Source organism: Xylocopa sonorina, chromosome 3, assembly GCF_050948175.1.
Source record: "Xylocopa sonorina isolate GNS202 chromosome 3, iyXylSono1_principal, whole genome shotgun sequence".
Taxonomy (NCBI): domain Eukaryota; kingdom Metazoa; phylum Arthropoda; class Insecta; order Hymenoptera; family Apidae; genus Xylocopa; species Xylocopa sonorina.
The window spans coordinates 4,199,549-4,212,134 of record NC_135195.1 but is presented as its reverse complement, the minus strand read 5'-3'; the positions used below and the strand labels follow the sequence as shown (position 1 = coordinate 4,212,134).

At 28.8% G+C, this 12,586-nt stretch overlaps 1 protein-coding gene across 2 annotated transcripts; it reads right to left on the bottom strand.

Moving 5' to 3' along the window:
* Positions 1–4,513: 4,513 nt before the first annotated feature.
* Positions 4,514–12,442, bottom strand: Tao (Serine/threonine-protein kinase Tao). Of its 2 annotated transcripts, none has more exons than XM_076893240.1 (12): positions 12,084–12,442; positions 10,718–11,160; positions 10,043–10,391; positions 9,762–9,937; positions 9,465–9,627; positions 9,035–9,384; positions 7,921–8,166; positions 7,590–7,817; positions 7,235–7,474; positions 6,843–7,100; positions 6,331–6,587; positions 4,514–6,102 (listed from the first exon to the last, which is right to left on the bottom strand). In XM_076893240.1, the coding sequence occupies exons 2-12, from the start codon at positions 11,021–11,023 to the stop codon at positions 5,982–5,984; spliced, it is 2,694 nt and encodes an 897-aa protein (XP_076749355.1). In that variant the 5' UTR covers positions 11,024–11,160; positions 12,084–12,442; the 3' UTR covers positions 4,514–5,981. The 2 variants fall into 2 exon arrangements, with proteins under 2 accessions (XP_076749355.1, XP_076749356.1); XM_076893241.1 differs by having other exon boundaries at positions 10,718–11,156.
* Between the last annotated feature and the right edge of the window lie 144 nt (positions 12,443–12,586).

Here is a 12,586-nt window from a genome sequence, read left to right as displayed (position 1 = left end):
TATCCTATATCTCTTAATGAAATAGAAATTAAATTCGATTAAATAAATAAACACATGTATTACAATATACACACTTTGTAAAAACATTATTATTTAATTATTTCTTGCAGTTTCAATTTTAAATTCATAAATGAAACTTTACCATAATCTTCGTCTTTCTATTAATTCAATTTTAAAAGCCGAAAAAATATATTTAATGCTGAAAAGTATAAATTCAATAATTGTTAAAAGAGGTGAAATTTTGTGAATGACCTAACTTTAAATTCCATCTTAATATTTGTAATAATCTATAACTTTCGTTGCGCTTTACACAAAACCATTCTTATTTCACATTTCAAGTTATGCTTAAATTATTAGTCTTAATAAATTCCAACAATTTTTTAAATGATTTAAGATATGTTCTTTCATCTTTTAAAATAATTTCATAACTTTATTTAAAAATTTACATGATACGTAATTGTTTGACATAGAGAATTGTTTTTTCTTTTTAACTTTTATTCAAACTTACTTCTTTTAATATCATGCAAAAATTGTTAAATCAATAACCGTCATTTTCTTTAATGCATTAGTTTCACGTTATGCTTACATGCATAAGTTTTTGTACCAAGCAAAGTACAAACGATATAATATCAATTTAAAAAGCTTAATTATATTAAATTATCATGAATTATATATGTCAGAAGTTTGATTTGTTAAATTCTTACAGATTGAAATTTTAATATAAATCAGCATTTATGTACCAAATAATGTTGCAAATATATTATACACATACGTACAATAAATGTGAGGTAAAACAAGTTGATTTTTCATAATACTAGAGATTTAATTTATTATTATATAAATTTTAATGAAAGTCAGATTAATAATTTACTGTTCCTCCATTGATATCTGTAATTTTGAAGTTATACTATTACTTTTATGTGTGCAGTTATATTATTTGTTTTAATCATATAAAACATGTGCTACATATTGCTACAAAATTTCTTATAAATCTCCACCTATATGTGCTCTGAAGTGTTTTTCTATCTTCTAGGATTCGATCGATGTCAATTCTTCAACATAGATCATATTATTTGTATAACATTACAAATTTTTTTTTTCTTGTTAGAAAATAGCACTACTAAAAACGAACATTATTATCTAGTTAAAGCCAAAAGTGATATCCATAGTATATGTTAGTATATATTCTCCAGTATATTTGTTATTTAACAAATGCAACACTTCCTTTATTAGATCATGTTACAAGGTAAAGATAATATTTTAATTTCTTCTTTCACTTTTAGATCAATTAAAAAAAATATTGTATATTCAAGCTGAACATTAGCGAATATATTGTAACAAAAATTGTAATCGAAAGTAAGAAATTACAGATGGATTGAAAATAAGTAAGAACGAAGCTGATCAAATATTTATAAGTATTGATTGATTAGTAAATCCATAAAACTGATATGCCATGCCTATATTTCATTGGCTATCTCTTGTATATCACTTTTCAAATTCAAATTACCAAGTTAGTAGCCATAGCTTTGGAGAATTCATTTAACTCTATTGTACTAAATTCTAGTGTCCATAATTAAGATTCAATTTTAAAATCTTACATATAGTGAATGAATATTTACAAAATGCTAGTAAAGCAAAAAGTCATACTCTAAATTAATATTCAGCAATTTATAATAAGAGTCACGCGATCGTGATCTAAAAGTTGTTTTCCCTTTTTTTCTTTCTTTGATACATACATACAATCACACTCATAGAGAATCCGTGCTACATATAAAAAAATATTTATAAAACAAAGCATTAACATTAATAATACAAATTTTAATAATAATTATGATATATCTGACATTATTTATATATAATTGCTTATTTCATATAATATTTTGAATAAAATTGTATGATCTGTCCGAAACAGGGTATTGTTATAGTAACTTTTTTTAGTTATACTATACATATTTCTTAAAATTTAATAACATTAATTCTTTGCACATATAAATGAAATAAAAAAGTTATTACTTATTTACAATTTTGCAATATTAAATTTTATTTTGGGCTATTAGCCTTTCTATATATATGCAATCCATCATTTTTTAACAAATATATTAATTCATACTTAAAAAGATTTTCTCTATAAATTTATAAATTGGAAATATTGCAAAATTTTATATATTGTCAGTAAATTTAATATTTTCCTTATGTTAAAATAAGTGTGTTATATATAACACTTACAATTTTCGCAAATTATGAAATTTAATGCCATCCGTGAATAAATCTTTATTTGTACCTTAAATTCTAATGTATAAAATAATTTCAGAATTATTATTTACTAAATAAATTGTTAATTATAAAAGATTTTGTTCCTGTATATATTATTATAAGTCATGGACAGTCTAAAGCCTTATAAATGTTTATTTTATGTTTAATGATGCATGAGTTCTTTTCTTTCTCATCCATTTTCGTAACTTGATAATATAATGATTTTATGAATTTGTATGCAAATATGAAATCTCTCATACTTTAGAATATTTTTTTATACGATTTATAAGTTACTTTGCGTAAATCATATTTCTACAGAGAGTCAAAGAATACTTTATATATACTATAAATTTCTCATATCATTAAAATTATAATACATGAATTTCTTTTGTCAAATTATAAAATGCAGAAGATATTTGTGAGAATAAATTTAGTAATTAAGAAATTTACTAATATGTTAAAATACTTCTTTATAAATCTATAATAATTACTTTATGGAAAGATATATGGATTGCCTATGGACTAGGATTGAAATATTATGGCTTATTTTAGTTACTCATATCACAACATAAAATGTAGCACGAACTTCTCTATTAGCCTGCACTGTTTATTATCAATTGTAGCAATACACTAAAAGATTCTATTATATTCATGTATCTTCCTAAGTGTAATCTAAGGAAGAATTTTTATACGCAGTACTAGTATATAATGCTACAGGCTTCATTGCAATTAACGCTACATTTTTTCTAGTATATAACGTGTGTATATATTTACATATTGTATTATTACAAAAAAGAATGATTCAGTTAATTGTGACCATTTTCATCCAGAAACTTTCCAACACATAAGTATGAAAACTTTTTACCTTTGAATTTATCTGTTATTACCATTTATCAAACACATTCTTAACTCTCATAATGTATTCTACACCATAGAATTTATATTTCTTTTTATATTGTTTAATAAATAATATTATATTGTACAAGCAAAATTGGAATGTGCGCTACATTATCAACGTAAATAATTATAAGACATATAAATATTGCTTGACATTCACATTAAACTTTAAATTTTATAAAACAGTTTTAAAAAAGCAAAATAATTTAATATAATGAATATTTTATAGAATTATTTTGCTATTTCCACATGAAAGTTTGTTACAGAGTATATTTAGTTTAACTTATATAACATACAAATCACGACATATTTATATAAACACATAAGTTTTTGTTGTATCCAAACATTGAATAGACAACATTTACATGTTATGTTATATGTAAAAGTTTTCTCCAAAAATTTAATATAAAAACAATTTTATTTTAAAATAATATTTTCATTATTTATAGTTTATGAGAAAATATTTCATAAACAGCATTTATAGTTGCTGAAATACTTAGAGGAGAATGGTCACAACTACTTGAATTTGAAAATTCAATACTTTATAATATATATGCAGGTGAAGATATTAAACAGAAAAAGTACATGGAAATGTATTAAATGGAAAAAAAACAAATTAGATACTACAATATAAGAGTACAACATTGGGATGTGTACTGGATGGAAACTTTGGACAATTACAACAGAATATCGTATATAATACAACTGAAATGTTGATAATAATGATATTATAATCAACTGTGGAAGAAGTATTTTATTCATACCTTGAAAATTAACATAAAAGATTTATCGTGTATTGGAAGCAACGTACAGACTAGAATAACATTTGCAGATTCATTTTGGCAAGTAAAGGTAGTTGTAGAAATTCAATTATTTTGTAATGGCAAAAAATCAAAGGAGTCGTTAGATGAATTTTAATTCTATAATTTAAGATCATAATACGTAAATAATAACGGTATTTATTTCATTTATTACTATTATCTTGAACACAAGTGCATGAATTTAATTATATTACGTATTACGAAATACTAAAAAAAAACCATTTTTTGCATTATATATTAAATTGTATTTTTCAATTCAATTCATTAAAATATAAGAAATTTATATGTAGCGAAAAATGTTTATAAAGAAAGAATTATTATAATTTTTTTCAATGAAAGTAAAAAAACATTTATCTTTGATATATTACTTACATAAGTTTCGATTATTTAGCTCTATATACAGGGGTACTTAAAAAATACCATCTAAGATATTTTTCATTTTTTAAAAATAGAACTAAATGTTTAAGATAGGAAATATTTGATATTACATTTAGATATTTTATACTAATATTATTTCCATAATTTCTTTTTATATTTTTATTGCAGTAAAGATTGAGATAAATGAAATATAACATATTTTATATAAATTCAGTATAAACTATCAAATACAATAAAATATATTAACTAATTATTTCAATACATTATCAAATAATTGTATGCAATGCCCATTATACGTAAATATAAATTACTTCTTTACCTTGAAATTATAATAAAGGATATTATAATTTCAAGATATCTAAATATAATAACAAATACTTCTTACTTAGAACATTGTTTCTTATTCCAAGAATGCAAACCTTAAGTGGATTGTTTAAGTATTTCCCACTGTATAGTTTTATGTTCCACTTTTGTGTAAAATATATATATAGAATATTATTTTTAAAAAATTAACGAAGTTACATAAGTAATTGAATTGTATCATAGCTTCATATCCAATCAAATTAAAATCAAGAATATGTATTTTAATGTTGAAAGGAATTTGAAGTAGACACTATAATGTTTTAATAATTCAACAATAATTTTATTATCATTTTAATTTTTGATATTGACATTTTTTCATAATAATGTAAAATAAATCGTATAAAAGAGTAAAAAAAATGTCTTTGAAATTTTAGAAATTAATCTCTCTTATCGAAATAACAAATATTACCTATCATGAATGCATTATTATAACTACAACATGGGATGCTTCAACTTGGTCACGGCGGACTTCAACTAAATTTTCTCATTAGTTTGTCGCTTTGTAAATATAATATAATTGCATCGAGAATGCAATTAAATAAATAAATCGACTCATTCAGTTTTGTGTTAAATCAGACTAAGTGTTATTGAAAGCATGAAATAAGGTTCGAAGGCCAACACATGCACTTCTTGTATAATATAAGATCGTTTAATATACTAGACCTTTAATAAGTCGAATCCTCATCGAAAATATTATTCCTATCTTGTTATTATTTTAAATCCCCAATTAAATCAAAATCAAACCTATAATAATTGAAGAATTGTGATATTATATAGTTTTTATTTTTTTATTATAATTGCAAGATATTGATAAATAAATGTTTCTAAACATTTTCTGTAGTCGCATATAAAATGTCCCATATGCTATAATAGCTGGCTTACTTCAAACCCAAGAGCATTAAAATTTACTTTTCAGTATGGTATGACTTCTTTTTTTCTTTTTACTCTTATTTAGTTCACAAGGTATTTGGATATGATTAATAAATATTACAACGTTGCAAAAAGCATCTAAGTTCTTCTTCAATATGAAGCTCTCTTTCCAGATAGATCACATTGACATATTTTGATAATTAAAAAATATGCTGTTACATTAATTTCAGTCCAATACACATTCCCAACCCTAACAAACCTTTTAGATTTGGGTTCAATGCATATAACGAGCCAACTTTTGCTATATACGTAAGTCATTGAATTAAACATCGGCAGGCTCGTCATGCATTCACTACAGGCAAACATACATACATACATATTCTATTAATATGATTAAAATTAAAGACTATTAGGGGGGAAGGATGTAGAACTATTACTGTGAGCCAGACTTAACATTGAGCCACTAAGGCTTTCATCGTCTGGATAAGATTCTTTTGATGCCTCAGCTATCGCCAGAGCACTGCAATAATTTGAAAAAATATGTATAAAGGTACAGCTATATGATATTAAATTATTTTTTTATTTATTTTTATTAGAATATGGTAACGAATTATTAAAAATGTGGTTTGAGCGATTCATAGATACACATTGAATCATAAAAAGAGAGAGAATAATTAAAAGATTTTCTCCTTCCTTTAATATTCATCACATCTGATCGAACTAGAAAAACATGTTATAAATTACATACCTGAATCCTATTCTTGCACTTTCCTCGTCAAATTGTTGTAATTCACGTTCTTGTCTCTCATGTAGTAGACGTATCCGTTCACTGCGTTCACGGAGAAATTCCTGAGTTTCAAGTTCCATTTTCTGCTCAAGCAAAGCTCGCCTAACTGACACTCGGTCTTCTAATTCACGACGCTCTCTATTTCTTTGCGCCTCCGCTTGCATTTTATTTTTTGACTGATACGCCATTAAAATTTCTAGTTCATAATTTAACCTTTCCTATAAAACACCCAAAATTATAATTAATGTCTCTATATATTACTTTCTGAATATTATTTAGGACAAGGGCTGCAGTTATGAAATTATTATTAACATTCATCTAATGTTCGATAAAAATGTAGCCGGTCGTATGAAGGAAACTAAAAATGTTTTAAATATATTCATTCAGTTTTCTGAATATAGAATATCAAACCTTTTAAAAAATTGTTGATATCTTGCAATTTGATTTTATTTTAAATAGATAAAATATCCTACCTTAAGGTTACGACATTCAATTTCTTGTGATTCATCTAAACGTATACTTTGTTTCTGGAGCATTTCAGCAATACTTTGTTCATACTGGTCACCCAATAAAGCTAATTTTCTTCTTTGTTCATCTTTCAACTTTTTAATAACAGCCTTTTGTTCCTCTTTGGCTGTTGTTTGTAATATTTGAGCTTTCAATGCCTTGTATTGTCGTGTCTGTATCTTACACGTTTCTCTAAACTGTTTTCGAATTTGCATTTCTTTTTGCTAAAAGTAATGAAAAAAGAAAACTATAGAGAAACTCAGACTTATTTATGTAAAAATGAAATCTTCTTTACCCTTTATCATTGACTAAATAAAGTATGCACGAGTATTTCAAAATATTAAAGTATGTTACATACTTTAAGACTCTTGGGTTGCTGTTTAAGTTCCAACGCGTGTTTCTTACGTAAATCACGTTCTGCTCTTTGCATATAATCCTGCTGATTATTAAGTTCAGTACTATGTTGTCGTTGAACCTGTTCTTCTCTAAGAGCATGAACTGCCTTTTGTTGTCTGTATTCCAATTCTTGTGTTTTTTCATGATGTCGTAATAACATATTATGTGCTTGTTCTAATTGTTGTTGTCTTTTGTTTAATTCCTATATAATAAAAAATTTTTAGAAGCTATGAAGCTAAAATACTAAAGACGATAATAATATAAAATGATAATAAAATGAATATTTAACTGTAGAGAAAAAAAAATATTATACTGACATCTCGAAGTAACTCTTGCTCCAAATTATGGAAGATAAGTAGCTTTTTTCTACGGAATTTACGAATTTCAAGGTCAAGATATTCCCTTTGCCCTCTTGCAAGTCTCTGTTCTTCTTGCGCTTCCATTTGTCGTAAATTATCTTTGTGACTTTGGAGTGTAGCGTCACGTTGCCGTTTTGGTGTAACTTCATCTTGAGATAATTCTTTTTTCCACCTCTCTTTGTAAACCTTGAAAAATGGAATATTCCTAATTATTGGAAATTATTTAAAAAAATGAAAATGCGAAATTTACTAAAACAAAAAATATTAATTATAATATTTATTCCATTACTTTGTACTCTTTCTTTTGCTGCGCTTCTAACGCTTTTCTATCTGCTTCTTGTTTGCTTGTAATGTCTTTGTGAAGTTTCTTCTCAGCGTTTTGGTTTCGTTTAAGCTTACGTTCTAGTTCTTGCAAATGCTTGAATTGAAGTTTCTCCAATTCTTTGCTAAATTGTTGCAGAAGAGTTTCATATTCTTTATCTAATAACTGTTTATGAGACTCCATTTCCATTTTGCAACGTTCTTCCAATTTTACCTACAATGAAATTATTGAAATGTAATAAAATTAATAAAAAAGATACATTAGTGCGATACGATGCTAACTACAATTGGTTAAGGTGAAAATTATTCGGTGACGTCGAAATTCTCGAAAAAAAAAAAAAAGAAAAAAATTAATTCCCAACATGAAGAATAGGAAAAGTAACTATTAGGATGTGATATTTCGTCTGCCAATGTATATATTTTTCAAGTTATATAAATTACGCTCAAAAGTTCGAGGAAAACGTCTTTAGAAATTCGTCAAATATATAATGGGAGTCCATTGTCAATGCGACGAGTGACGAAAACCCTACACGGCTATGAATGGTAATCTGCGTTGCACTCACAATAAGCCCTTACTATTATATGTAGAGTGTATGCATATTTGATGTATTTTCGAAGTTGTTTTTCTTACAAGAAGTCCTGTACATAATTTTGTTATTTTTTATTTTTTATTATCCTGTCCTCTATTTAGTCACCCTTAAAATGTTTTATCAATGATTCCTGAACATCCTGCATATGTAATCCAAGCGCACAACCATACTTTGGAAGTGTAAGGGGAGATAAGAAGTCTCGCTCGACCTTCGCTCAGGACTGGGACTAAAACGAACCTTCTTATCTCCATTTCGGCACTTGTGTCACATATATATCCACATCTGATCGATTTCATATTAGAATACCGATTTTTTCGAAACAAAAAGAGAAAAAAAACGAGTTTGTAAATCGATTTAAATGAAATGTAAAAAATCCATTCACTAAAAAGTTACTGTTCGATTTTGATGACAAATTTTTGATAACAAAATACTTCTGCTACATTTTTGTAAAATTACATTTGCATAAAAGATATTAAATGCATCAACACTTACCAAAGCACCTTGATGTTCCCGCCTCATTCGCTTATATCCGCTCATTTGTTCATGCATTTCTTCTTGCATATGTTCTTTTTGTTGTTTAGTTACAATTGATGTTGTCCTAATTGTTGCAAAATTATTGGCACCATGTTCAAGAAGATTGGCAGTGACACCACCTGCCGATATTTTATGTCGATTTCGTACAGATCCCGTAGAATAATCATTTGCATCAGCAGTTGGCAGTGGCAGGCTGTTGGTGGAGGAACTTTGAGAGCTTGCAGAAACGCCCATTGAATGAATTGAATGCTCTGAAGTAATTGAATTACTTTTGCTACTATCACCACCTATTTGCTCGTCAGGAGTATCTGTAACACATAAATGTAAACAAATCGAACCAGGATATAAATAAATATTGTAACTTTAAGTGTTTAAGAGCTTAACATACCATCTGCATCACCAACTGTACTTTCAGTCTCACAAGCATCAATCATTAGAATTTTCTTCATTTTTCGATAATTTAAATTATCCAATTCCCTAACAGCAGCTTTCGTTCTTTGAATTAAGTCTATCAAAACTTGTGGGGAACGAGTTCTGGTGACAAATTGATGCTGTAAAATGGAAAGCCTATAAGAAGACAACTAACTAAACTACAGTATATCTACTTACGTAAAACTTAAACAACAAGGCAGTAAAAAATTTGTTATATTATAGATAAAAGTAAAAATTTTTATAAAAGACTCACTGCCAAGAGTTTTCCGGAGGCTGGCCTTTCGGTTGGACTTTTTGTTAGACACACTTCAACGAAGTGATGGAAAACATCTGACCAGTCTGGAGAATTTAAAGTTGGTGTATCATTCTGAGCAATATGATATAGAGCACTCATAGCATTCATATTAAAATAAGGTGGTTTCCGTTCCGCTGAAATTCGAATATTTTACAATCAATTAAATACTGAAGTATAATCTTAAACAAATTTAGGGTTTTATATATTTGATAAGTGTTTCGGTAAAGAAAAATAAATACCTAATTCGATACATGTTATCCCCAAAGACCATACATCCACTTTTCCATCATATTGTCCTTCGTCCATAGCTAATATCACTTCTGGTGCCATCCAATAAGGAGTTCCTACAAAGCTATTTGCTGGACACTTTATACTTGCTGATCCAAAATCTGCCAATTTTACTGTTCCATTCTCAGTAAGTAAAATATTTCCTGCTTTCACGTCTCGATGGATTCTTCCAAGTGAGTGAAGATAATGCAAACCACGTAGCACACCTTCACAGATCGCAGCTATTTCATCTTCTTTCAATGGTCTTTTGTGAACTTCAATAATATCTGATGCAGAGCCAAGGCAATATTCCATTACCAACTGCAATTAACCAAATCAATTTGTAAATTTCACCACTGGTAACAATTATTGCAATGCACATTAACAATTTATTAATTACGGTTACATATTATTTAATTATCCTCAAGTAAAGTAGCGCGATCACACTGCTCTCATTTTGTGTATAATGATGTATGCAAACAAATTTTTATTATGGTGCTAAAAATTCATTAAATTTTTATTTAAACTCAAGTTATCCTATAAAGTTGAAAATAAACAAAATCATGATTTTTGTTGCTTTTTTATATAAAACGAAAGAAGTGCGATTGCATCAGTCGACACTTTTCATAATTCTGAAAAATATATACCCAGGCAGTGTGGTCCCTGAGATAACAACCCTTATACTCTATCGTATTAGGATGGTTAAGTTGCCTAAGGAATCGAATCTCTTTCAAGATATCCTGCCACTTTTCAAGAGTTTGCTTTCCCAGATATGACATCTTCTTGATGGCAACAATTTCTTTGGTAACCAAACATCGTGCATAATAAACAGCCCCAAAACTGCCATGCCCGATTTCGCGCAAGTCCTCAAATATTTTCTCCGGATCATTTTTCTCGAATAATTCAGCGATCTCTGGATCCTTAAGGCTACCAGGCCTTGGAACAGCTGGCATAGTAAAGTGTTAATAATTAAATGGCCAAGGCCTATTTCAGACACCTTTAGACGTTTTCTTGTCTTTCAATCTTCTACCCTAAATTTTATAATCTTTCTCACTCCTCTGTCAGTCCATTCCAAAATTTAACATTCTATCTGCGAAAGAACATATTATATGAATGTTAATCATAATTATTAATAATTAATAATCAAATTCATCTTATATGATATTACTTTAAATTCAAATTGACTTTCATTGTACACTGTTCTTCGTTTCATTTGATATTAAAATATAGTTCGTACAAAACATTCTAAAAAAGCTGTAGAAAATATAATTAACACATGCTCCTCCGAAATAATGGGAGCACAAAATTAAATAGAATAAAATATATTGTTTTAGCTAAACACATACAATTGTATGCACTATAATTCATTATAATCCGTATACCTTCGCTTCGTGCTTTTCTTAACATAATTTTTTCATGAAACATTAACAGCAGCAAGTACCTCGATAAAAATCTGAATAACAAGCAATATTCAGCTAATGGAGATATTTAAAGTTGCAGAACATAGAACACACTGAGAAGGCTTTTTTTCACTATGATACGTTTCCTTGTAGAATTAAAATGAGTTTGACACTTTATCAGGAGACTCACAATATTAAATACACCATTCTATCCGTGGAAACTCGTCAAAGTTAAATAAATATCATATGTTTTTAAACGAAGCATCCTTAGAGTGGATGGGAATTAGTGTTTTCGGGGGTATGCGGGATTCTTTAAGGAACAAGTATATTCGCGATAGGGGCCAGAAATAATAGTAAAATTAGAGTTGGTAAGCAAAGAAGGCGATCGAGTGAAATTCGCAGGAGGTAGAAATGCGGGCGTAAGGAGGGTTGGGTCCCTGACTCGAAGCAATCGCGTCAGATTGGTCCCGCAAATACAGTGGAGGGACATTGTCCTTCTAGCCGAAAACGGTTGCCGTGTTTGGATCCGGTGTACGACATCGCGACTAGATCTCGGTCTATCAACTGAAATCTGTTGAGAACTCCGGCAAATGGGAAAAAAAATGATATTCACCTCCAAAATGGCGAAGGAGCAAGCACGGAAGCATGCGCGCAGCTCCAAGCACTCTCTTCAGGCGGAGCACCTCTTTTTCCTGAACTTGGCCGATCCTTCGAGCATATTAAGATCCGAGGATCACAATTTTTCGTCGTGCAAACGCACCGCACCCCGGAAAAGTACACGCCTCGTACGTGTCACGCACGTACGCACACACGCGCGAGACGCGACAATCCGCGGTAACGCAACAATACGGCACCCACCGTTGGCCGGACACACGAGAATTCGCAAACTTTTTGACGCCTTTTCGGCCTGGCCTGGGTGTACTCTACACAGCAGGCGAGTTCTCCGTCGATGACGAGTGGCGCTTTAAGCCGGTCAAGTACTAAACTAGAAGATATTACCGGTAAATACGAGTTACTTCTTTATCAATTTCACATTTTAATTTGATAAAACAACGCTGATAAACGAAAAGTGATTAAACTATACGATAACGCTGCCTTTTAACTTCTATTACTTCA

Coding starts and splice junctions, on each gene's coding strand:
- Tao (XM_076893240.1), bottom strand. CDS start 11,023: ATGCCAGCTGTTCCAAGGCCTGGTAGCCTTAAGGATCCAGAGATCGCT. Junction 10,392..10,717: donor TCAGGGACCACACTGCCTGG/GTATATATTTTT, acceptor GGTTAATTGCAG/TTGGTAATGGAATATTGCCT. Junction 8,167..9,034: donor GGGAACATCAAGGTGCTTTG/GTAAGTGTTGAT, acceptor ATTTCATTGTAG/GTAAAATTGGAAGAACGTTG.